At 36.5% G+C, this 26,670-nt stretch overlaps 1 protein-coding gene across 1 annotated transcript; it reads right to left on the bottom strand.

Annotated features, from left to right (window-relative positions):
* Positions 1 to 7,183: 7,183 nt before the first annotated feature.
* On the bottom strand, positions 7,184 to 21,063 carry AMTN (amelotin). Its single transcript, XM_060013163.1, has 8 exons — positions 21,010 to 21,063; positions 17,737 to 17,823; positions 16,696 to 16,761; positions 15,709 to 15,798; positions 12,206 to 12,241; positions 10,881 to 10,907; positions 7,903 to 8,167; positions 7,184 to 7,191 (listed from the first exon to the last, which is right to left on the bottom strand). The coding sequence occupies exons 1-8, from the start codon at positions 21,061 to 21,063 to the stop codon at positions 7,184 to 7,186; spliced, it is 633 nt and encodes a 210-aa protein (XP_059869146.1).
* Positions 21,064 to 26,670: the final 5,607 nt, after the last annotated feature.

Raw genomic sequence — 26,670 nt, forward strand, 5'->3', positions numbered from 1 at the left:
TTACGTGGCTAAGAGTATTTTAAGTTGCATAAGAAACTGCCAAACTGTCTTCCAATGTAGCTGTACCATTTTGCATTTCTACCAGCAATGGATGAGAGTTCCCGTTGCTCCACATCCTTATCTGCATTTGGTTTTACCAGTGTGTGAATTTTAACCTTTCTAATAGATATTCAGTTGTATCTCATTGTTTATGAATTTACAATTTCATGCTGACATATGATGTTGAGCATTGTTTTCCCATATTCCAAATAATTGCCATCTGTATGGGTTTTTTTTTTTTGGTGTCTGTTCAGATTTCTTGCCCATTCAAAAAATTGGGTTGCTTGTTTTCTTATTGTTGAATTTTATGAGTTCTTTGTATATTTTGGATACCAGTCCTTTATCAGATATATGTTTTGCTAAGATTTTCTCCCAGTCTATGGCTTTTAAAAAATTCTCTTACCCTATCTTTGGCAGAGCAGAAAAATTTAACTTTAACTTACCATTTTTTCTTTCATGGAGAGTACTTTTGATATTGTATCTAAAGAGTCATCTCCAAATCTAAGGTCATGTAGATATTCTTTCTGTATATTCTAGGGATCTTTATTTTTGCATTTTACATTTAGGTCTATGAGCCATTTTGAGTTAATTTTTGTGAAAGGTGAAAGGTCAATGTCTAGATTCTTTTCTTTCTCTTCATCTTACAATGATTTTATATTATTTTATGATCTGGTCTTTTCTCTAACACTATTGATTAAATTTGATTTTTATTTTTGGTAATTTAGAAAAGTTTCTTTCAACTTTATAACTTGTTATGCAAACCCATGTTCAAACTCCATCTCCACCAAATGCTAACTCCTGAGTGACCTTGGAAATGTTACTTATACCAAGCTTTAGATTTTCCTGTTGTTAAAATAGGGGTGTTTCTTTTAACCCTGTGGCTCTTCCATTATATTTAGACATGCACTATCCAGTATGGTAACCACTAGCCAAATGTGGCTATTAAGCACTTGAAATGTGGCTAGTAGTTTAAATTGAGATGCAAATTGAAACACACATCTAGTTCCAAAGATTTAGTAACCAAAAAAGAAAAAAAAGATAATTAATTAATTTATTTATTTTTGGCTGCATTGGGTCTTTGTTGCTGTACGTGGGCTTTCTCTAGTTGTGGCGAGTGGGGGCTACTCTTCATTGCAGTGCACGGGCTTCTCTTTGCTGTTGCTTCTCTTGTTGCAGAGCACAGGCTCTAGGCACGCAGACTTCAGTAGTTGTAGCATGTGGGCTCAGTAGTTGTGGCACATGGGCTTAGTTCCTCCATGGCATGTGGGATCTTCCCGGACCAGGGCTCGAACCCATGTCCCTTACATTGGCAGGTGGATTCTTGACCTCTGCACCACCAGGGAAGCCCCAAGATCATAAATTGTTTGTATTATATGTATGTCCAGGGTATAATATTATATATATATGGTTAAATAAAATATATTATTAAAATTAACTTCACCTACTTCTTTTTACCTTTTCATGTGGCTACTAGAACATTTAAAATTACATATGTGATTCATGTTGTATTTCTATTGGACAGCATTTCTCTCTAGAGTTTGGTATCCATTACCTTACCAAGAGTAAGTTAGAGTTCTATTTTCCAAAAATATTTTGCACTTCTTACATAGAATGCTCTCAGTATATATTATTTCCCTTTGCTTTGTACTACAAGCAGAACTTGTCACCTAGAACATGGGAGGTGTTATTATGAAATTTTTGCTTTATAATAAGGACATAAATAGGATTATTGCAAAAATAACACAAAATACAGAGGAAGAAAGGGCAAATACAACTGGGTAAAAGTGGTGAGGCAGAGACAGATTAATTATAAAGCCAATAAAGTTTAAGTTTAAGCTGCAGGGACTTTCACTCACACAGGCTCCTTCCAGGGCCCTGAGAGTATGTGTTTGTGGGGTCTTATATTTGTAGCTCTTGAAAATGTAAGATAATCACAACCAGTGAAGACATCTGTTTCTCTCCATGTTGACTTTTCTTTCATCATACTTTGTGTCAATGGCATTGGGGTTATCACAGGCATTTTTAAGATCTGCCTCAGAAAGGTTGAATTGGGGAGATATTGAATTTGGGTTTAGTGGGCTATATGTATGTGGCTTGTGAATAAGTTGCCACTTTAGAAATGGCTTCAGGAATAATACTCCTACCCCCTACTGTCTCCAAGTTTCAGTGTTGGGACACCAAAGTGAAAGGCGAAAGTTGGCCTTGCCACATGAACTTGTCTTTTGGTGCTTGGCAGCAGAAGTATGAGTAATGAAAGAGAAAAAAGGTCTGTAATGTTTGAAGCCAGAAACTAGTTTGTGTAAAATTCTACCAGACTGTAAAATTGGAAGCAGAGTTTTCAGTTTTCACTGATGCCTCCTTTAAAGGGAAGATCTTTTCTGCCAGGAATATATTTGATATTGCAGCACATGCAATTATACATTTACTATAGCTTTTTTCTTTTTTGGTGGGAATTGAATAAATTAGATTTTATCAGAGTTACTGTGTGTGTAGGGCACAGACTAGCAGTACAATAAGCAACGAGAATGTCTGTGTGTAAAGTCACACACATGTGGTAGATCACTATGCTATTTTCAATATATAACCAGGGAGAGGATTAAAAAATGTGAATGTAACATCATTCAAAGTTATTCTCAAAATTTGGTGAGGATTCTTGGGGGTCCCTGAGATTCTCTTTTTTTTTTTTGCAAAGTTTGATAAAATTTTAGTGACTGCATATACTCCTGGAAACATGACCACACTCAAGATACAGATGTTTCCATCACCATAAAAACTTTACCCGAGCAACCATTGTGTCGATCCTTCCACTGACCCTGGCCCCAGGTGGCCACTGATCTGTTTTCTGTCACTATAACTTCGCATTTTCTAAAATTCCATGTAAATGGACCTGAGATTCTTTTGATAGGTCAGTGAGATAAAACTATTTTCATAATAATATAAAGATTTCAATTTCCTTTGTCATTCTCATTCTATGAAGAATATACAGTAGAATTTTCCAGCAGCTACATATGTGATATTGTGACAGATGAAGATTGAATGCAGAAGCAGATAAGAGAATCCTAACATCTTCTATTAAGTCAGACATGAGAGTTCAAAGATAAAACCATTCTTCTCACTAAATTTTGTTAATTAAATTGAGCATTCTCATCAAATTAAAAAAGTTATTTTTAATTTAAAAATGATGCTATTTGTATTGACATGTAGTTTATGTGTCATTGATATTTTAAAATGAATTAATAACTAAACATTTAATGTTTTGTAGTTTTAATTTCTACCATCAAAAATGTTTTCAGGGCTTCCCTGGTGGTGCAATTGTTGGGAGTCCGCCTGCCGATGCGGGGGATATGGGTTCTTGCCCCAGTCTGGGAAGATCCCACATGTCGTGGAGTGGCTGGGCCCATGAGCCATGGCCGCTGAGCCTGCGTGTCCGGAGGCTGTGCTCTGCAACGGGAGAGGCCACAACAGTGCAAGGCCCGCGTACCGCATTAAAACAAAAAATGTTTTCAATGATCAAATTCCTATTCCAGTAGGTCCTCATTTAATTTCATTGAAAGCTAAGAATAAGAAACTACCTGAGTTGTAAAAGGCCATTAAAAGGACATTGTCATTCTCAACACCAGCACCAGTATTTGAAATTCTTTGTTTGTTTTGTGTCCTGGAGGTTTTCTATGACATAACACTTTTCCACAGTGAGATCAGTGACAGATGAGACATAAGTCTTTTTTCTGTAATGTGAGAAAAGAGTGACTATAAAAGTAGAGGAAGAAATGTAGTACATGTTCTCAGACAGATCTATCTTAGGAAAGTCCATATGTGGGATGTAAATGTGGAAACTGAGCCCTTAAATCCATCTGTTTGCCTTTAGCCTTGGGAAGTTTTCAGATTCCCCCAAGTGTAGCATACCCAGGAAGACACCTGATCTCAATGGTTTAGCTGGCAATTATATACCTACACTAATAATTAAAGTATATTGAGGAAGACCAGGGAGAAGATGTGGGGCTGGAAGGACAGGTAATTTTAATTGGTTTGAAGGATATTGAAAGTAAACAAAATGAATTTCTACAGTGGTTTGGAGTTTACAGAACACTTTCATGTATTATCTGTTTTGATCATCTTGTTAAACTTGTGGGGTATCTATAACAGGTTTTTGCCCCCATTTTACAGATAAGGAAAATGAGGCTCAGAGAGAATGTTTTTTGATAGAGGGTTACCTAGGAAATCTTTTGATTAGCACTTTTTTTTTTTTTTTTTTTTTTGCGGTACGTGGGCCTCTCACTTTTGTGGCCTCTCCCGTTGCGGAGCACAGGCTCCGGACGCACAGGCCTAGCGGCCATGGCTCACGGGCCCAGCCGCTCCGCGGCATGTGGGATCCTCCCGGACCGGGGCACGAACCCGCGTCCCCTGCATCGGCAGGCGGACTCCCAACCACTGCGCCACCAGGGAAGCCCTGATTAGCACTTTTAATTAGTATCACATGACATTAATGGCAAAGTATTTTTTGAAAATTAAATTCTAATTTACTCTTATTTGGCTATAAAAATCTTAACAATTCATAATATGTTATTCAGCTCTGCAAATTTGAAACACTGTGGCTAATAAATCTTTAACAACTAGTAAAATTTTAACCACCTGAAAAACATAACATGGAATATATTGTGTGGGTATATATTTAGATTTTTTCCATACTGATGGGGCTGACTCAAATATAATGAGGAATGTTATTAAACCTATTCATATCTTTCCTATGTGGGACCTCTACTGTAGTTTATAGTAATCCCTCCAACTCCCTCCCACTCTGAATGAACTGCAGTGGTCTGGGTTATAAATTTAAATCAGATTAAATTCTACCTTTTAGGTGTGCAGAGCAAGAGTCTCAACTTTAGTGGATACTTTAAAAATTTTTATTTTATTTATTTTTTTAAATTGAAGTATAATTAATTTACAATGTTGTGTTAGTTTCATGTGTATAAAAGTGATTCAGTTATATATATTTGTGTGTATATATACATTCTTTTTCAGATTCTTTTCCATTGTAGGTTATTACAAGATATTGAGTATAGTTCCCTGTGCTATATTGTAGGTCCTTGTTGTTTATTTTATATACAGTAGTGTGTATATATTAATTCCACACTCTTAATTTATCTACCCCCCCATTACCCCCTTTGTTAACCATAAGTTTGTATTCTATGTCTGTGAGTCTATTTCTGTTTTGTAAATAAGTTCATTTGTATCATTTTTTAAGATTCCACATATAGGTGTTATCATATGATATTTGTCTTTCTCTGACTTACTTCACTTCATATGATAATCTCTAAGTCCATCCATGTTGCTGCAAGTAGCATTATTTCATTCTTTTTTATGGCTGAGTAGTATTCCATTGTATATATATACCACATCTTCTTTATCCATTCATCTGTCGATGTACATTTGGGTTGTTTCCATGTCTTGGCTATTGTAAATATTGCTGCAATGAATGTTGGGGTACATGTATCTTTTCAGATTATAGTTTTCTCTGGATATATGCCCAGGAGTGGGATTGCTGTATCATATGGTAGTTCTATTTTTAGAATTTTAAGGAATCTCCATACTGTTCTCTATAGTGGTTATACCAATTCACCTCCCACCAACAGTGTAGGAGGGCTCCCTTTTCTTCACACCCTGTCCAGCGTTTATTGTTTGTAGACTTTTTGATGATGGCCATTCTGACCTGTGAGAGGTGACACATCATTATAGTTTTGATTTGCATTTCTCTAATAATTAACAATGTTGAGCATCTTTTCATGTGCTTTTTGGCCACCTGCATATCTTCTTTGGACAACTGTCTATTTAGATCCTTTGCCCATTTTTTTGATTGGGTTGTTTGTTTTTTTGATATAGAGCTGTGTGAGCTGTTTGAATATTTTGGAGATTAACTCCTTGTGCGTTGCTTCATTTGCAAATATTTTCTCTTATTCTGTGGGTTTTCTTTTCGTTTTGTTTATGGTTTCCTTTGTACAAAAGTTTTAAAGTTTAATTAGGTCTCATTTGTTTATTTTTGTTTTTATTTTCATTATTCTAGGAGGTGGATCCAAAAAGATATTGCTGCAATATATGTCAAAGAGTGTTCTGACTATGTTTTCCTCTAAGAGTTTTATAGTATCCAGTCTTACATTTAGGTCTTTAATCCATCCATTTTGTATTTATTTTTATATATAGTGTTAGAGAATGTTCTAATTTCATTCTTTTACATGTAGCTGTCCAGTTTTCCCAGCACCACTTATTGAAGGACTTGTCTTTCTCCATTGTATATTCTTGTCTCTTTTGTCATAGATTAATTGACCATAGGTTCATGGGTTGATTTCTGGGCTTTCTATCCTGTTCCATTGATCTGTATGTCTGTTTTTGTGCCAGTACCATGCTGTTTTGATTACTGTAGCTTTGTAGTATAGTCTGAAGTCAGGGAACATGATTCCTCGAGCTCTTTAGCAGGTATTTTATCAATTTCATTTCTTACTCAGGCATACCAAATTAACGATTAAATGCCATAATCACTAGCTCTGTGTATAAGCAACTTGAGGACAGACAATATGAATTATAATTCTTGACTTCCACTGCATATTTTAGATGCATATGTAATTTGCTTTTAATTTGAATATTAAAAATTAAATTTGTGGCTCTTATGGGATAGAGTGGGTCATAAGGTAGTTGTGAGGAAATTAGAACTCTTCTTACACAGCTGGATGTCCACTCCCATGACTGCAGCATTGTCTGCTTCCAAAGAAAGTCTAGACCAAGAGTACCATCTAAGTATCCTGAAGTAATGGAGTTTCTGAAATTGTCCAACTTTCTTTCACCCGCAAAGAAGAAAAAGAGTCAGTTTCAAAATACATTTTAATATACATATCTTCTGGGTCTAAGGTGGCATAATGTTATATTTTAAAGATAAATTTATCCATTTAATTAGTATTCTTTGTCAGTAGTCAGTATTCCCCAGGAGTGCATATCTTCTGAAATTTCAAGAAAAAATTTTTAGGTAAACTAAGAATTAATTTCTTCTGATACACTCCAGTATGTCTCAGTCTATTCCATAATATGATCAATGAAAATGATTCTTATGGATCACCACATTTGAGGTGGCTTAGTTGAAAAAATTTGAGACAGCTTACTAAATTCCTGGAAGAAAAAAAGACACTTTTTAAATGTAGGTAAAGGCATATTGAATTCAAACATGTTTTACTTGAGATCAAAATTTCTTTTTTTGGAGCAAGAGTATCAATAGCAAATCATTCTTTTGTCCATTTGGATATTTGGAACATGTGGGTCTGGACATCCTCACAGGTTAAATGATTATCTCTGTCTGTTGGTACTAGAAGAGCTGATTTTTGCAACATTTCTTAAGTCCCATCTGAGGGGAGTGGCACATGGGTTCATGCATTGCACTAATTCTAGTCTATTGCTAGTGGCAGCTTGCAACCTTCTGAAGCCTCAGAACCTTCCCTATGTTAGGAAGGTTCTGAGGCTCATCCATGCTTAGTGAGTGGAAAAGAGTATCTTGATTGATTAACTGTGTCCTGTGTGTGTTTGAAGGGTGCGGGGGGGATGGGAAATGGAGAACACTGTCTGTTTCCAAATATTTTCAGCTCCGACCTAACATGGAAAGTAAATTATGCCAGCAATTAAATGTCTTCTTTCTGGATAGATCCAATAGGGTTGGTAGCCCAGTAAAAATACTCCCTCACATTGCTGTAATCAAATGTGAGTGAGTAAGGGGGCTCCCTGATATTACTGGGATCTGTATTTGTCAAGGCAAGACAAAGAACTCCTCTCTCACTCTGCAGATGACTTTCACGGCCCTGGGGCACTTTCCTGGCTTGGAGAACTTACCTTTTGGTGACCCTGTGGTGGTTTCCTCAGTGGTCTGTATGCCCCTTTGGATGCCTACAGGGGTGGTCTCTGCAAAGTCGTCATCTGTGCCACTGGTAGTTGGGAAGGGGCCCTCTGAGTTTCCCCGGATGGCAGGATTTGCTCCTGCTTGTCCTGCAGGAAGGATTCCATTCTGGACATCTGGAGTAGCCTGACTGGTGGGCAGGATGGCTCCAGGAAACAAGGGATGGAAGATAAATCCTGTTAAGATTTGGGGGGTCGCTGGCTGGAATGAGAGAAGGAAATAGAAAACAAAGTCAAAGGAACACAGTTAAAAGGTGGTCAACCAGCTTTTTCTTCCTTGAGGGCAGCAAGTTTTGGTAGGATTTACAGATGGAGAGGGTAGAGTCAGAAAAGACAGTAAAGATCGAGCGTTCCTCAGAGGAAATCCCTCCCTCTCCCAAGCCAAGCCTGATGCTGTTTTCATTACTGGGATTCCTTGCTGTGCTTCATTTTCCTCAGAAAGGGAAAGCCAGAATCAAGCCAGTCACAGGAAGAGGAATAATGCATCATTTGTTCATATCAGGAATAATGCATCATTTGTTCATTTGTTCATATCAGTCACAGGAAGAGGAATAATGCATCATTTGTTCATCATTTGAGGTAGAACTAAGGGAGAAAATCCATACAATTACAGGGGGCTGCATTTCTGTTGTTGACCTAAAGCATCATCTCTCCTTTGCCCATATTTCTTTTTAGAGTAATTTAAGAGACTAAAAGTTAATGGAAAAATTAGTTCAAGTAGATTAATCAATTCTTATCTCATGGTTTTCACCCCTTCAAGTTTCTTTTGATGTATTTTTCAAAGGCATTGGAATATTCAGTCAGAAACGTTTCTTTTGGCAATTCAGCCACTGGTGTATTCCTTGAGGTTACTCAGTGGGTCTTCTCTCTTTTGGGCAGTCAGTGATTTGCCCACTGGTAATGAATGTTGTTGCTACTTACACTTGTTGTTGTTGTTTTTCCCCTGGGAAAAAATTACTGTGAAAAGTTCTTCCTAAGAAGTAATAATTTGAAATCAGCTGGTTTTGGAGAGAGTTCAGGCAAGAACCAGTTCTCTGGGACCTCTCAGTTCTGACAGCATTCTCACAGAATAAAAAACATTGAGAATTCAAAATTAAGATACAGGTCCGTTTCTTTGAGTGTGGATCTCAATTGTTAGTTTGCATAAGCACCATCTGGAAGGCAGAAATACGCATTTTTAACCAGCTCTCCAAGTTGTCCTGGTTTGATGGTCCAGGACTGATGTTTGGAAAACACTGTCTTAGATTTATGAGGTATTGGAACCAGAATTAGACTTATGCTGAGTGAGAGATAGGAGCAGAGTACAGAAAATTTCAAATTGGGAGTTGGGACTTTCATACATTTGAAATAAAGAAAGTGGCTTCCCTGGTGGCGCAGTGGTTAAGAACCTGCCTGCCAATGCAGGGGACACAGGTTCAAGCTCTGGTCCAGGAAGATCCCACATGCTGCGGAGAAACTAAGCCCATGCACCACAATTACTGAGCTTGCTCTCTAGAGTCCTCAAGCCACAACTACTGAGCCCACATGCCACAACTACTGAAGCCCGTGTGCCTAGACTCCATGCGCTGCAACAACAGAAGCCACCACAATGAGAAGCCCACGCATCGCAACGAAGAGTAGCCCCCACTCGCCATAACTAGAGAAAGCCCGTGCAGCAACGAAGACCCAATGCAGCTAAATAAATAAATAAATAAATAAATAAATAAATAAATAAAATAAAGGTGAGTGGTGCCCATCATTAAAAAATAAGGCAAAAATAATAGACTATAAATTACCAGTGCACTATATATACTAAGGGTAAATATTTGTTCATAAAACGTGTGTGTGTGTGTGTTAGTTACATAAAAAATATAGCTATTACTGTGAGTTTCACCAAGAAAAGAAAAAAAAGAAAAAGAAAACCATTTTTCTATCCACTAGTATAGTGGATAGAAAAATGGTTTTCAATCTGGATTTACTTTTATTTTTTTGACCTTCGGACCTAATTTGCTTAAGCTTTCCGAGTCTCAGTTTCTTTTTATATAAAGTTGGTATCTCTACTCTACTTTGTAATCTGGTGAGGATTAAAGGCAACACATGTAAAAAAATCTCTATTTTGTAATCTGGTGAGGATTAAAGGCAACACATGTAAAAAAATCTACTAAGGTGCCTGTTTTATAGAATCGGGTCAATAACTGGTTGATATGGGTATTCATGTATCAGTGTTGGCAAAACATCCCTGTTACTTGATTTTATTTATGGACAGTCTAGGCAAATCCCTACCTTTTTAATAATAGAGGTTTAAAAACTGTCTTCCCAGATATTGCCTCAACTCTTTACTTCAGTGTCATGTTTAGATACCATATTAATTCAAATAATTTTTCTCTGAAAATGACTTATGCGGAAATGCATAGAAATGCCTAGTAATGGTACTATGAGTTTTATTTAGGGTCAGCCCTCTAGTTATTCATATGTATAGAGAAGAGTTCATTCATCACCATAAGATGCTAGAAAAATAATAAATTTTTCTATAAACATTAAACATCTAAGTCAAAAAATTAATCCTTCCTGCGCTAAATATCAATATGTATATTATTCTAAATCTGCATGCATTTCAGTAACTTACAATCCTACATTTTAATCAATACAAAGTTTAAACTATGAATTGGCTTTCTGGATAGAACTGAATCTGACATCAATATGTGGAAAACAAAAGCTAAGTCAAATTAATGGGGACAAGTAGCTGGAGAAGGATGATGAAATCCCCAGCTAGACAAAAGCTAACCTAATGTGAGGACCTATAAAAGTGTTCAGTTTATGATAGTATGCACCAGATTTAGGGGTTGTGGTCAAAAGTGGCTATATGACGATAGAAAACAGCATTGTGGTAGCAGTGAAAGGAATTTGAAATACTAGTAATTAATTTTTCTTTTTACCAATTCCTCTGAGCTTAGGATAGCACCCTAAAAAGAAAATAACACAAGTTATTAGACAGATTTTTAATATATTTGAGGCAAGGTTTAATATATTTGAGGCAATATATATATTATATATATTATAATAACTTAAAAACTTAAAATAGTTATAAATATTATAAAGAGATATGTGTTTATTTTCAACAATAATTTAAACTGCCTTTGTGATTTGTATCACAAAACTCAAGTTAGCACATGACATTGAACTACTAACGTTTATTATTTGAGTGATGGGAGGTCTTCTGCATTACAGAAGTTACATGTTTTCTATAATTAGGTAATAGATACACATGAGGGGAGACTTGGAAGATGCAGAAAGCAATAAAAAAAATCCCATCATGCAGAATGTGATATTTTTTCTTGCAGATGTTTTTCAAACATTTCTTTTTTACATACTAGAAGTCATGTAATTTTTACAACGTGTCTTACCTTTTCTGTTAATACTACACAGCAATCATTTAACCACATTACCAACAAATTTTAATAAATATAATTTTGAATGGTCACAAAGTATTTGATTTTATGTTGTACAGTTTACGTAATAATTTTCCTTTTGTTTAAATGTAGGTTGCACCTAATATTCTTCTCTACCATAAAATTATTTTGATGAATTTATTTGTAAATAAACGTTAGCTGTATTTCAGATTATTTCCTTGGAATGTGTTCCCATATGTGGAATTAAGAGTTAATATGAATTTTATACTTGATTCTGCTTTTAGAAGTAATAGCTGCCATCTGATGTTCATATTTGATCTTGGGTCTTGGTAATTTTATCAGTGATCTCAAGAATTACCTTTCACAAAGGAAAATAGAGAGAGAGGAAAGTGTGTCATTTTTAGGGAAAAGATATATAGTTAATAAATAAATTTGAGATAAAAATCCCCCAAATCATTAATTATTAGATCAGCCCATTAATTTAATATTTTCTTAACAGTGTGGTTTAAAGGATTGACTGGTTGCTTCATCTGTGACATTTACTAACTGTGTGATTGTAAATAAATAACTAACTGTAAGTATTGCCAGTTACTCATCTTTACATTAGAAATAAAAGTATTGTCTATAAAAGGTTGTTTTGAAAATTAGATGAGATAGTACATATTAAATAAAAAGTACTAGAACAGTGCCTGGCACATAGTAAGTGCTCAATAATTATTCTTGTTATTATCAGTGTCCATACAGTGCAAAGTAAATAGGAAACTTGGCAACTATTTGGTGAATTGAGATAGGATGAAATATTTCACACTAAGATGATTTAAAATAAAAATCATTTTACAAAATAATCCTACCTGGGCTCCAAGGTGTGCTACAATAACTGGTAACACCTGAAAAAAGAGTGAGAGACATAGGAAAAAATATACTAAAAGGTAAGTTCTGGTAGTGATATAAATATTGAGACTTTTAAAAAGCATACAATATTTACTGAATAGATATTTGTTTAATGTATCATCTATGATCATATATATGGACTCACAGAGCAGGACGGGAATTGGAACTCATCCAGTTTGTAAAAAGATTAGACCCAGAGATTTAGAAACCAGTCCAAAGCAGCACATGTAAAAGGTAGAAGTTAGTAAATTGGATGAACAAAAAATAACTTTGATTTCAAGCTATCCCAAACCTAAAATTATTCCAAGCAATCATGTTGATAAAATCCATGTGTTTCTTTTATATGACATCTCAGAAGATATATTAAAACATGTAATGGATATTTTAAAATATCACGATTTCTTGAAGCATGTGTACTTAGTCTCATAATTGTTGCCTGGATATTTTGATATTAAAATAGAACACTGGAAGGAAATTTTGGTTGATATTGTTCAACAACGCTCATCCTAACAGAGTTCTTAGAGCTAAGTGAGAAATACCACACTGGTCACTGATAACTGCGTACATGTTATGGATTTGTAGTTGGAAAGATCTGGGTGAGGTGTTGGTGTGCTCTAGCACTCTAAGAACTAACCATGGGGTCTGTCAGAAAGAACTAGGGTTTTAAGGTTTATTTTTATTTCTATAGAAACTCATAGAGTGTCACAAAAGTTATCAAAATGGGACTTTTAATATTCCAGACCTAAAAGATTTGAAAGTCTTATAAAAAGACTCTTAACTTTATTATTTCTCAAGAAGTTTGTACAGTAACACCCATAATGCCAAAAGGTAAAAAGTACACACATTTAAGAAAAAGCCTTACTCTCTGTCAGATCCCTGGCTACTGACCAAAAGCAACTCATCTTCAGGGTGGCAATGGAAAAGTGGATTGAAGGGAAGGGACACAGGATTTGGGAGAAAACAAAATTGAAATTTCTTCTTTAAAGGCAAATTGGAAGGAAAAGAAAGATACAAAAGGAAACCACAAATGTCTAAGTAAAAAATGTATTGTAAGAATTAAGTAATGTAGCACCAATGTAACAAGGAGAAAAAGTGTTAGTTTTCGACAGAGATATTGTTTGAAATAATAATAGCTAACATGTATTGAATGAGTACCATGTATAGGCACTGTTCTAAATGTTTTATGTAGATTTACTCATTTAATCCTAACAGCTCTAGTGGTAGATTCTAATTAATCTCTATTCTATATGATGAAGAAAGGGAGTCACAGAGGATTAGGTAACTTGGCCACATAGGCAGTAAGTGGAGAGCTGGGATTTGACCAGAAGTTTTGGCATTCTAGAGTTCACTCTTAGCCACTCTGGCCTGTCTTAGATAAATGAACGCTGTGGGCAGCTGCCCAGGTTTCTGGCAGGGATGTAAGTTCCTCTACATAGGGAGAGACAGGGTCGGAGGGACTGGGGCTGCGCAGTTAGAAGGCATGTGTGGGGACCCTTGGTGGTGGCATAGCCTAGAGACATTGAAGAATCCCCACAGAGAACGAGGATTGATTTATATTATTGCATGTTGGGGAGTGTGGAATGTCGAACCATCTCTACTGAATCTTCAGTAACATCTACAGTGCCCACATATGCCTTTGACTCCGGTGGATATATTCTTTGGTGGATATGAAGATGTACTAAGCCTGACTTCCAGGTTAGAGCAGGCCAGCAATTGAAACTGAACCTGGGCAATTGGCAGATGGATTACACCAGGGTCATGTAGTAAAGGGATTCTCATTTTATTTGCTACTCTCTCTAGTCTTTTTCTGAGGATGACTTTTATTATTAAGATATAAATAAGCAGCAGATACTTTGAGTGAAGGCTCTAATGTATCTGTAAGGAATAAGTAATGACTGATAGACAGGTATACACATCAATATTAAAAAAAGAAATGTAAAAATTAGTTATATTACATATTTTTACAAATATGAATAAATGAAGCAGTATAGTTTCTTGTGTTGTTATTTGGGACAAAAGGCACAGAAAAAAGTATTAGTTGCATATGATATAGAATTAAATTGAGCAGCTTAAAATAATTTTGTAAATTAAACTCAGTTTTGATTATAATTACTAATTAACATAAGCTTGCTACTATAAGTTGGACGTGTCCATAGTGGTAGGAAGATGGTTAGGGTATAGTCATGCTTCATTATTTGGGAATGTGTATTAAAATTCTTACAGTTTTGAATATCTTTGGACCCACAAATTCTATCCCTAAGAACTGGTCTTAAAGAAATAATCACTGAAGTGGTCAAAGCCTTAGTCAAAGGATGTTCACTGTAGAATTGTTTATAGCAGCAAAAATTTTGGAAAAAAACCCAATGTTTTCAATATGATGGAATACTAGCAATCATTTAAAACAATGTTATAAGTGATTCACAATGTTATAAGTGAATATTCAAAATATAGGAAAGACTATTCAAAATGTATTAAGTGAAAAAATTAGATTATAGAACATCAGCTATAGTAAGAACATATTGTCTTTAAAGAGTGTACTTATATGCATAGAAAAAGAGTGGAAGGACATAACCTAGAATGTTGACAGTGTTTAATTCTGGCTGGTAGGCTTATGGGTAAATTTTATTTTTTCTTTTTCCTTATCTGTGTTTTCTAAATTCTCTATAGTTAACATATACTATGTATGTAATAATCAAGAAAGCTTCTACAAAAAATTAGACCATTACGTGGGAATGATAGGGGCTGAGGTCATGTGTTAGGGAGAATTAGTTAACAGTAACCAATTTAGTCATAAAGGGATCATTATATATTTCTTTAGAGTAATTTAACTATTTAGAGAAGTTCCAAGAAGACAAAATTTGGACTTTGCAGTTAAAATGCAAACACTTTGGAAAGAGGTGATGTCCTAAGTATGTCATTTATATCTTCATGTGAGGGTTTTTTGGGGGGTTTTCCTGAAAGCAAATAACGATGGCAGGAGAGAAGGAACAAGAGAACCCTTGGGGACTCGAGAGGAGTCATGAAAAAAGCACACAAAAAGGATGAGATTAGATTTGCTGGAAATAGACTTTATCCATCTCTTATTTTTTCTTTGGAATGATTTTGGTCACCCAGAAGGTCTTCAATAGAAACAGAGCAAGCTGGAGAAGAATCCTGATACCTCTCAATCCCCCCGTTTATTCTTTACTTCTCGATCTTCCCCAACTCTTCATATTTCCTGTTACCTATTACAAATGTATTCTAGAGAGGTTATGGGGCAGCATGCTATTTTCTTGGTGTGTTCTCATGGGATTTCAGCAAGAACCAAATTGCCAAAGACTGCTTTAAATTTAGTAGGACATCCCTCTGCAAATTATCAGGGTAGAACTTTAAAGAACCTTGAAAATATTCTTTCTTCCCCTTTAGGCTTTCACCTGAGGGAAAATGCTCCCCATTGTTAAACTTAGTAGGTCTTTGAACTCACTTGTGGTTGCAGCTGCTGCTGTACCTTCAATCCCCCCAGGGTCAGTGGGAGGGTCTGGGTACCAGGTGCCATCCCTGCAGCAGGATTTAGCTGTAGGGCAACGAGGAAGATTTTCATTGTGTTGTTTCAGTTCAAACATCCAGGACCCGAATTCATATTTAATAAATGTAAAAGGGAGGATTAGCTATGCAAATATATAGTATACTACACTGCATTTGGAATTAGATATAGAAATGAAGTGCAAAGACTTGTTTAATCTACTAGTACAACAATCAAGTCCAGGACTAATTTTCTCATATTAAGTTTTTCTTTGGCATTTAACCCATTCTCCTGAGGATTACTTAAGTGATTCTATATTTGCCTTCCCTTTTTGGCTGCAACAGCAAGGGTTCCTGGAATTTTTCTGATGACTTTCTTATGAAGGACTGAGTTCCTTCATAGGTATCCCCATGAAAATTGTGAGGCTCAGAATAAAATATCTAGTCTGAATATGGTCTAGTACTATATTTAAATCAGACCAGTGGAAAAAATCCATTTTAAGCAGGAAAGAAACATTATCTTATCCCCCAAACAGATTAAACTATACAGATATTCTATGAAAAGAATGTAGATATTTCTACCCCTTCTTGTTTGCTCTTGTTTTTGGGGCAATGAGAGCAGTCATAGTGTTTGTGTGGGTATGTGGATGTTGTATGGGCCATGAGGAAGATGTGTCAGAGGAATGGGGAGGGGAGCTCGGAGAGGAGGTGAGAAGAACTAAAGAAGTAAAGACTTAAGAATTAGATTAATTCCTTTAGAGATTCTCTTGCTAAGAAAATTTTCTAATGATGTATTGAATAGCATTGAACTCTCTTTGACTTTCCTCTGTCACTACAATGAATATGTGTGCATGTGTACATCTATGGATACACACACACACATACCCTCCACATTAGGTATTATTTTTATTTAACAATGGATATTAAAATGATAAAAAAGAGTACTTACCAGTTGCAGGTCTGACCCCAGTGTGAGCATCTGTGTCAATGGAATTAGACTTAAAGAAGGGAAGACCTGCAGGGCATTGAAATTGATGTGTGAGACAAGAGGTTGTCTGGTTTTACAGTGCTGTCAGTGGAGGATATCCTCAAGTAACCTATACTCCAGTCACAGGTGGATTTACCACGAAGGTAAAGCTTCAGGGCCTCTCACTAACATTGCCCCCTTCCATGGCCCTAGGAGGCACACTAGCGATGTGTCAAGTTTAAGGTATTTATCAGCTTAAAAATATGTAATTTACTCTTATTTCTTATCTAATTATAAATTATTCACGTTAGTAACTAATTTTACATATCTAACTTTGTATTATTTTTCAAAGAAGGTCCCCAGAGCTTCTAGTTCCTTAAGGAGGGAGGTCAGCTACTGACATGAGTATTGTATAATGTCCATAGACCAAAAAGAGAACTTTAGACTGGTATTATTGTACTATTTCACAAAGTCTAGACATAGGTAAGGAGAGGTCCTTTTGAACAGAGCAAGGGTGGGAAGAAGCGGGTGTGTAGCCAGGAGACCATGCAGTTTTCATATGTATTTAAATATGTTTCAAAGACAGATTTTACAGTAACACATCAGCTCATCAGCCACAATGAAATTTAAGAAAACCACGAGGAAATCTGCAATTATTTTTATAGATTACTTCTTAATCCCTGCTAGTTCTGGCAAATGCCATACATGATTAAGTCACAGTACTTCAAGGGCATAGATGACCAAGCTGTTTCAATAGGTGTAGCTATTGCTTTTCAGAGTTTACTAGATTTGGTTGCTAAACCAAATTATTTTTCAGACAAAAGGAAAAAGAATGAAGATGTGTTGCTTTTCTTGCTCAAAGTTTTGAAAACAAGTATTTTCTTGTTTTTATTTTCCCCCAAATAAAGCTTTTCACTCTGTTGCTCAGTCATGAGACTTTGGCTGAATCTTGATTTTAAATCCACTAGTCTTAACATGTTTCCTTTGCTGGTCTGTATATGTTCCCCATTGTAGGACTCTTACCTGATTTGGCTGTTGTTGGTTTAGCAGTGTTGCCTGACCTGGAACCAGCTTTGTTGGAGGAACTACCAAAGCAGGGTTGAGCTGCATCTGTGATAACAAATTTTTGCAGAAACAGGGTTGTGTTTGAGGTTTTGCATCCATTTATTTCCAGGAGGTAACAAGTTGACCCAAATGCAAAAACATCTGTCTTTAGCCTCTGTGGGTTTTGGAGCAGTTTTAACTCCGTGGAACATTTTGTGCATGACAGGAGATGGAATTGTGGAGCAGAAAAGTGCCAGACCAGGAGGGGTGCTCTGGGGAGGGACAGAGGGTGAGATAGGGCACATGGATTTCTGGAGGTAGGTCCTAGGTTCCCATTTCTTTTCTGAAAGTGCTTTCGTCATTTTCCAGGACATGAAATATATAGTCCACACCTTAGCTCTATACACATTTGTTTTTCCCAAAGCTTGAAGGTAAGCTGCCATGATTTCTACTGCATTTTCACAAAGCTTCCTAATTTTACCTCGTGCCTGAAAAGTCACTTCCTGTAATGGAAATTCTGTCCCCTTCCTGGCCAGGGTATTTTCCTAGTGTATTGAGAATAACTGAATTTTAGGGGTAAAAATCTCCTTGAATCCATATGATCTAGTTGTATTGTTTTATAGAAGAGGGAAGTGAGAAGCAGTGTCAGCTGCCAAGGTGATATTTTGAGTTGCAGAGCCTGTACTAGGATCCCTGCAAGTGCTTTTAGTCCTTGAAGAAATGAATCCTTCTATTTGTTTTTCTTTGTATTCCATCTGCATTCAGGTGGAAGCTCTCTGGCCAGGTTGACTCTGGTTGGCATTTGCTCCTGGCTGCATCCCCAAGGGCAGTGTGCTGTGGGCCCCCCAGCACTGCATTAACCCTTGGATCACTTGGATATATCCTGGAGCTACTAATGACTCTTGATTTCACTTCGGTCTTTTTTCTCAGTTGTAAGAGGTAAGATTGGTACTATCTGTCCTTAGGGGTCCCTTTAAGCCTTAAGATTATGTAAGTATAAATTCTGCAAATGTGTTTTCATCCACTACAATCCACTGTCAGCATGGCAGTCAGAGGGATCCTTTTAAAACAACAGTCTGGTGTGTTTAGGTCTTTGTTCAATCCGTGGCTTGACTTCTTTTTCAGCCAGGGACAATACAATGGCCTAAAATGCCCTCAGGCCCTGGGCCCCCAGTGCCTCTCTGACCTTCCATCCTACCTGATTTTCTCTTGTTCACTCTCCTACTGTTATTTAGGCTACTTGCTGTCTCTGGGACACTCAAGTCTGCTTCTTGCCTCAGAGCCTCATCTCCACCTGTTCCCTCTGTCTGGAATGCTTTTTCCCCCATCGTTGGCTCACTTTATCACCAGCTTCATGTTGTTGCTCGAGCTCACCTTCTTTTTGAGGCCTAGCCTGACTATTCTTCTGAGTATGCAACCTGTCGCATCTCCAGTATGTACCCTAGTCCAAAACTTTTGATTTACTGAAAACAATTGCTAGGCTGCTTTAAGTGTTCGATTCATTTTATATACCTTTATGATAATTCAATAAATTCATGTACAAATCATTTTTAAAAACCTTGTCTATGTGTCCTGAGTTTTATTTAATAAATACCAATACTATACCTAATAGACATTTTAATGTTACTTCCCACATTCCCTGCACCACTGTTTCTAACTGCGCTCCCAATCTGCATTAACCTGCACAGCACTCCTCAATCTGCTTTGAATGATAGCTGTGCTCCAGGAAAGTTTTATTTGTCTTGGGTCTTTACAAATTTTATAGTAATTTAAATTCACTAGAGACACCTTATTTAGAAGAACCTTTTGACAAACTTCTTCGGTGAAGCGCAAAATCCATGTTTTACAAAGAATTTAACTTCCTAATTTACCTTGTTTAAACATCACATTTTTGTAGACAACTTCTTTAAAGGACACATGTATATTTGTTTTTGTTTTTGTTTTTGTGGTACATGGGCCTCTCACTGTTGTGACCTCTCCCGTTGCGGAGCACAGGCTCCGGATGTGCAGGCTCAGCGGCCATGGCTCACAGGCCTAGCCGCTCCGCGGCATATGGGATCTTCCTGGACTGGGGCACGAACCCGTGTCCCCTGCATCGACGGGGGACTCTCAACGACTGCACCACCAGGGAAGCCCGACAAATGTATATTTGCAATGAAATAAGAAGGAGGATGGTTATTCATGTTTTGTTCCATCCCCTTCCCCCAAGATCACCCTGTTCAGGTCCTTCATAGAACTAATCATGGTTATAATTTATAATTTAACATTAAAAATATTTTTTAGTATCTATAGCCCTTGTAAACACCATGAAGGATCATGCCTTTTTTTCTTACCATTGTATCTTCAGCAACTAGCACAATATATGGTATACAGAGAGTTTTCAGTAAATATTTGCTGATTGTATGGATGAGTAAGGAAGTGTTAAGTGAGCTTGAGGCCTAACTGAGAATTATTTCTTTTTGTTCTGCTAATTCATAGTAAATATTTAAAAATTTTTTCTTATTGTCCACACTGAAGCATCTCAAACAAAGGGAAATTCACTTAGAGACCCAAACCACCCATATTATGTCTATAAAATATTGAAGGACAGTTGGAATACACGTTTGAATACTAGTGCTCTTTTTTGTTCAAAAAACTGTTATATATGAACAGGTTTTGTGATGAAATGTTCTAAGTAAAAAATATTGACTGCTTTCTAATATTCCCTTACTATTGCATGATTTGGTAGACATTTTACAGTTTATACAATCTAGATGTTTCATGCTTCCAATTAGAAAAATCAGAATGTTTTAGTTTACATCTTTGGTCATGACAAAATAATTAGTTGGCAAGAAAATCTTAACTTCTTTTTGGAAGTAGAATCATTATCCACTTTGAGCAGACATAATCTAAAGCATTCCTTTTTCTCCTAATTTCTACCCTATTTCTCTGCCAAAAATAATCAAAATTAATTTATTATTCAAAATAAGTCAAATAATCAATAATTTATTATTCAAAAATAAATCAAAATAATAATAAAAATTAATTTATTATAAAATTAATCCACTCAATCCACGATAGATTGGATGTATTTTAACAATGTAAGTACATTGAAATATGCAGTAACACTTCATTAGTTTATCATCTTTCAACTTTGAAAATAAAAACAGGAAACTAAAGGAATGGGTCACGAAGCAGTTTTAGCAGAGGGCAAGGAGAGAGAGAGATGCAGCTCAGGCTGGTTGGTTCATAAAATATACATTTTTCACTTACTGGTAATGATAGAGTTGATCCTAGAAGACAAAACAGGAGAATCGTAGCCTTCATGTTCAAATTACTACCTGAAACAACAAAATAGTGTTATTCTTTCACTCTATTTTTTTCTTTTTGAGACAAGGTGGTACTTGAAAAAAAAGAATGCTCTATTTGAAACATAGTCATTTCTGTTACCTTTTTCTTCACTAGGCAAAATGTACAGGTGAGACAATATGCAAAGTCCAGTTGATTTCTCTAGTTTCTATGATGAAAAATTTTACCCTTTTATGAGCTGTGAGTTTGTAGTAGGAATTTAAACTTGACTCCAGGAGGCTGGCAACTGAGGGACCAATGAGGACTTAGCTGTTTGTGAAATCATTTGGTTTCTTTCATTTCCCAACACTTCATTAGGTGAGTTATTAGCGGCAGACATCATGTTACCCAATGTCTACCATTTGAATAGAGGGTATTTCAGGAAGATATACTTTGTGTAATTAAAAAAAGTGCAGACAATGAAAAATTACAATCCTTCTTCACCTCCATCTCCTTCCCAAATGGCTTCCCAGACATCCCTAGTTTATCATGTATACATAATAAATCAAACATCAAAATATAACTGTGTATGTTAAAAAATAAGACCTATTATGTTTATTGCTCTGAAATTTACTTTTTTACTTAACAAATAATGGATGACCATATATGTCAGTACAGATTTTATTTCATGTATTTAATGACTACATTATATTACATTTCCTTTTGATGGAAATTTAATCCATTCCCATTTTAATTTGTAATTATAAAAGTGGTACAATGAACATCCTTATAAATTTTTTTCACACACGTGGGAGTATTGCTGTAGGTATTATTCCTAGAAGTACTGTAGTAAAGGATATGTATGTTTTAAGTTTCAATAAGTATGGCCAAATTTCCTTCCAGAAAAGTTGAATGGTGTACTGTATTTTAAATGGGGAAAAATCTACTTTAATCTAAGCAAAATGCAGGGATCCACTGAGGTTTCTTTCACAGAAAGAACAATGAGGTGCTCACCATAGGTTTTCAGGTCCCCAGGCTTCCCCTGGAGTTTTTGAGATATGCCTCTTCTCTAACGATTTATATATGGATGGAGGTGGGGTCTGTTCAACAAATTTTGAGTCCAATTAAAGATAAATCTGTGTCATGCCAGGATTTCACATGGAAGACCATCTTAGTTCCTATTTTTTGTTGGCCATTCTGTGCTGAACAGGGATAGAACATGTGCCCCCTGCAGTGGAAGGGTGGAGTGTTAACCATTGCACCACCAGGGAAGTCCCATGGAAGGCCATCTTAGATTTGGCTAGTTTTAGGGGACAGAATGTCTGTCTGAGACGATTAGTTGTTCCCAAAACCTTTTCTGTAACTATTCATTACACAATCAACTTTTGTTACTGTCTGGTAAGAATGAGAGAAACACAAAGGTTAACCCGTGTATGCTTGGTAAATGTAATCCTAGGAGTAGTCACAGGTACGAAGGGGAGCGTGGTTAATTTTGTTGGGGACAGACAGCAGAGAAACCCAGTAGAGGAGGTGACCTTTGAACTAGGTTTTGAAGAATAAAAATAATCCATTCATTAAGAATGCAAGGAGAGCAGAACAAGTGTTTACATATGAAGGAGAGATGTTATTGTTGCTTATCACTGGAACCAAATGAGGTGAGGCTAGCAGTGAAAGGTTGGAGAGATACCTAATTTTAATCACCTGTAGTATTTTTGATTGTTTGCTTCTATTATTTACTTTGGCTCTTGATCAGACATTATCTCACACAGCTCCTTCATTATTTCCTGACTGTATGTTTCTCTTGAAATAGATGGAGAGTTCCTGGGGCCTTGTCTTATATTTCTTTAGTGTCTTCTATATTAATAACTTTGTAGAGCAGCAGATGGTCACTGCATGTTGATGGATAAATGGTAGAGGTATATACTCTAGGGAGTTGGAGCAAGGTAGAGTTCAGAGAAGAGATGAGACTTTAAGTGGATTTGAAGGATATATATGATTGATGGGACAGAAAATAGCTTGGTAAAGAAGGTGAAATTAAGAGGAACAATGAAACATAAGAGCTAAAGTATGTGGAAGGGAAGCAACTTTATGTTCTCACAGGCTTTCATAGACATATTCATTCATTCTTTTTTTTTGCGGTACGTGGGCTTCTCACTGTTGTGGCCTCTCCCGTTGCGGAGCCCAGGCTCTGGATGCGCAGGCTCAGTGACCATGGCTCACGGGCCCAGCCGCTCCGCAGCATGTGGGATCTTCCCGGACCAGGGCACGAACCCGTGTCCCCTGCATCGGCAGGCGGATTCTCAACCACTGCACCACCAGGGAAGCCCTTCATTCTTTTGCTCAGTCAATTCATTCTTCCAACCCATTATTTAGCATATATTCACTCTATGTTCTGCTAGCATTGTTTCAGTTCCTGGGGATAAAACTGAATGGAAGGGGCAAAAATCCTTGACCTTAAAGAGCTTACATTTTGTGGGGGTACATTAAATAGTCAAGCCTCATTGAGTAGGGGGAGCCCACCACACTGGGTAATTCCCTCTCCCCTGGGCATTATTTTCAGTGAATGTGTAGGAGGAGGGGCTTCCTTAAATATATATATATTTTTCTTTTTTGGAAGAGGCAGAGTTGAATTTTATGACACTGCTTTTCCTCGGCTTAGGTGAGGAGACGGGTTCTATTCCCAATCTAGAGTATGGTGCTAATGAATAGCTCATTTGAATTGAATCACTGTGTGACTGTCTGGACATCAGGTGATTCAGGGAACTGACAGTGCGTCAAATGCCTGTTGCAGACATGTCTCCAACCCCAAGCTAGAATGGGACATGCCCTAGCTTGGAAAATGAGCAGTCAGTAGACTTTGGCCAAAATAAACAAGGGAAATTAAGAAGGGTGAGTAATTTCTTAGACAAGGAATTTTAAGTTTGAAAGCTGATAACTTGCAGTAATATAATTATGGAGGTGTGTGTCAAGAAATATGTACTATAAAAGGGGGAAATTCCTCAATCATTCCAAAACTGAGAGACATCAGCAAAAACAGTGAGGTAATTTATTTTTCTTAAATGATATGAGGATTCATTAAAGTGTTTTGTGAAATACAGGTGACACCTAGCCCTGTAGGTCTAGACATTTCTTGATGTTTTTTATTGGTTTTAGTTTTAAGTTTCTTTGGTTTATGGAATATTTTGAGAATCTGATTGAATCTATACACCATCTCCTCAGAAAAAAAGCACATATGCCCGTGAACACAATGTGTATCTAACAACACATGTGTATCATGGATGTCCTGAGAGCCTAACTGTGAAGACCTAGGTTAAGAGTCCCTGGTTTAGAAGAATCCTGGTGAAACCTCTCTTGTGTGACCCCTGAACTTCCTAGGATTTCTCAAGCCAAGTAATGTACCCTCTTCCCAACTCCATTACACCCAATGGATGTGGGAAGATAGGAATTACCCAGACCCAAGGCACTCTTTGTGAATCCCAGTCTAAGAGGACCTGTTCAGCAATGAAAAGATAAAGTAGACTGGAAACCTCTTTTTCTCCTTCTACCACTTGATCATTCAATCACAGTATTAAAAGGATTTGAGACACATGATTGCTATTTATTATTGTGATATTGTGATAACGTAATTGAATAACTAAGTAAATTAATAGTTGGAAACTGCAGTCAGCATTCCCTGGTGCATAATAATTCCAACAACACCTATTAAATATAAACCTAAATTGTCCTAGCCCAGACATTGTACTAGATGCTAGGGTACAAAAGTGAATAAGACAGAATACCTGCTTACATTCTTATGGGCAATACAGCCAGTATCAATCACTGTATAATGTGCAGGTGAAATGGAAGTATGCACTGGATGTCAGAAAAGAGCCTTAGTGGATTTTCATCTTGTTTCTCTAAACTTGTTCATGATATTCCCTCTGCCTGGAGTCTCCCATTTCATCTCTGGCTGTCAATGTTCTACTCATTCTTAAAGATCCTTCTTTATGCCACAATTGTCATTGTCTTTCTTCCCCTAATTTGGAGTCAGGATTTCTTTTCCTTCCCTGAAACTCTATTTTAACTAATGAATTTCATATTTATTTTATTCTACTTTGGCTGATGCTATAGTTATTTGTGTTCTTATTTTGAGATATTAGATTTAAAGGAAGATCTTGTGTCTTGTTCATTTTGTATTCTTTGTACAACCCAGCAAAGTATCTTGCATGTGGTAGAGCAATAAATATGAGTTGAATTGAGTTATCACTTGCTTGACTTTGTAAATTTACAAAATTCTTTAAAATTGTTGACCAGTTCATACTACCCAGAGGAAATTAGGGTATATGCTTGAAAACCTTCTGTAGAGCCACTTTTCTATGGAGTGGTTTGATGAATGTCAGAAGGACAGCCACTGAATTAAGTATATCTAAAATTCTACTAAATAGAAAAAACTATATAGGTTTATTACTAATCTTTTGAAGTTTTTTTCAGGTTGGGTATCAGGAAAATATGTCCAGACTTCTTGGGAGAGTGGGTTGGCCATTGGTCATAGGTGATAAAGTTCAGTATGTAATGTCGTTAGAAATACTGGATACATTATATCAAATTTCCACATTCATCAGGGTTGAGCTCAACACGTTGTGGTAACATTGTACTCTGTTTATGTGGGAAAATTTCAACTCACCATTAAAAGTACACTCTTATGGATTTAAAAATAGCAGGCTTTGTTGTAGATGATTTTTCAGAATGAGAATGTCCTGCAAATGGTCACAAATGAGGATGCTGAGGGGAGAAATGAGAGATGTGGTACTAGTATAAGGATTAATTCATGTTTTCAATGTTTGGATGGTGGTATGATGGTTTAGATAATAAGGTTGTGGAATGGTGTTGGGAATTTACATAGTTTCAGAGTCGAAACAATACTGACAATTGGGTAGTTACTTTCAGTTTTGTAGGAGTATCAGGAAAATATATAGTTTTAAAGGGAAATGCAAGGTCAGTATTTGATTCTGTGGTGCCATAAGAGATTCTGTGTTTCAAAGTTAGACAAAGAGCCAGTTTAAGATTAGGTGCCATCATAGGGAAATATTTTTGTTTCAAAGTAATTGTTATAGGTGCCAGCTTTGGGGCTGTTTTGGATGGGGTGGTTTGTTTTATAGTTATAGCTGATGTTAGTGTGGGGATTATGGTTAGAACTTAGTTGTAGATGTGGTGGTGGTGGTAGAAGTTGCTTTAGAAGCAGTGGTAGCAGGGACAGTGAAAGTTATAGTACTAGTTTGTATTTGAGGGTGAGAGCTTGCAAATGAAAATATTGGATCTGGATGTGGGTTTTGATAGAGGAGCAGGGGAGGAAAAATTTCTTTTTGGTGAGATTGAGTTTGTCCAGGTCTTTTGTTGATTTGTTTGAAGTTTGGTGTGGTCAGGTATTTTTTGATGTGGCTTTTAAAGTTTTTTATAAATAGTAGATTTTGGAAAATACTTTGATAGCTCAGGACTTGATTGACTATGGGGTTTTATATGAGTTTTTGAGAGCAAGTTCCTGACTGAATAGCTGTTTTAAGAAGAGCTCTGGCCAGGACAATTCGTTGCCTAATAGCTGCTCCTGGATGACTATATGGAAAGACAACATCTAATTAAGTAGATGTATCTGGATGCATTTTAGATGGG

This window comes from Delphinus delphis, chromosome 5, assembly GCF_949987515.2.
Source record: "Delphinus delphis chromosome 5, mDelDel1.2, whole genome shotgun sequence".
NCBI classification, from domain to species: Eukaryota; Metazoa; Chordata; class Mammalia; order Artiodactyla; family Delphinidae; genus Delphinus; species Delphinus delphis.

What these genes read in the sequence shown, in the direction of transcription:
- AMTN (XM_060013163.1), bottom strand. Translation starts at nt 21,063, where the DNA reads ATGAAGGCTACGATTCTCCTGTTTTGTCTTCTAGGATCAACTCTATCA. An exon ending in GATCAACTCTATCATTACCA is followed by an intron (nt 17,824 to 21,009) that starts GTAAGTGAAAAA and finishes TTGTTATCACAG; the next exon opens with ATGCAGCTCAACCCTGCTTT. An exon ending in TGGGGTCAGACCTGCAACTG is followed by an intron (nt 15,799 to 16,695) that starts GTAAGTACTCTT and finishes GTTGCCCTACAG; the next exon opens with CTAAATCCTGCTGCAGGGAT.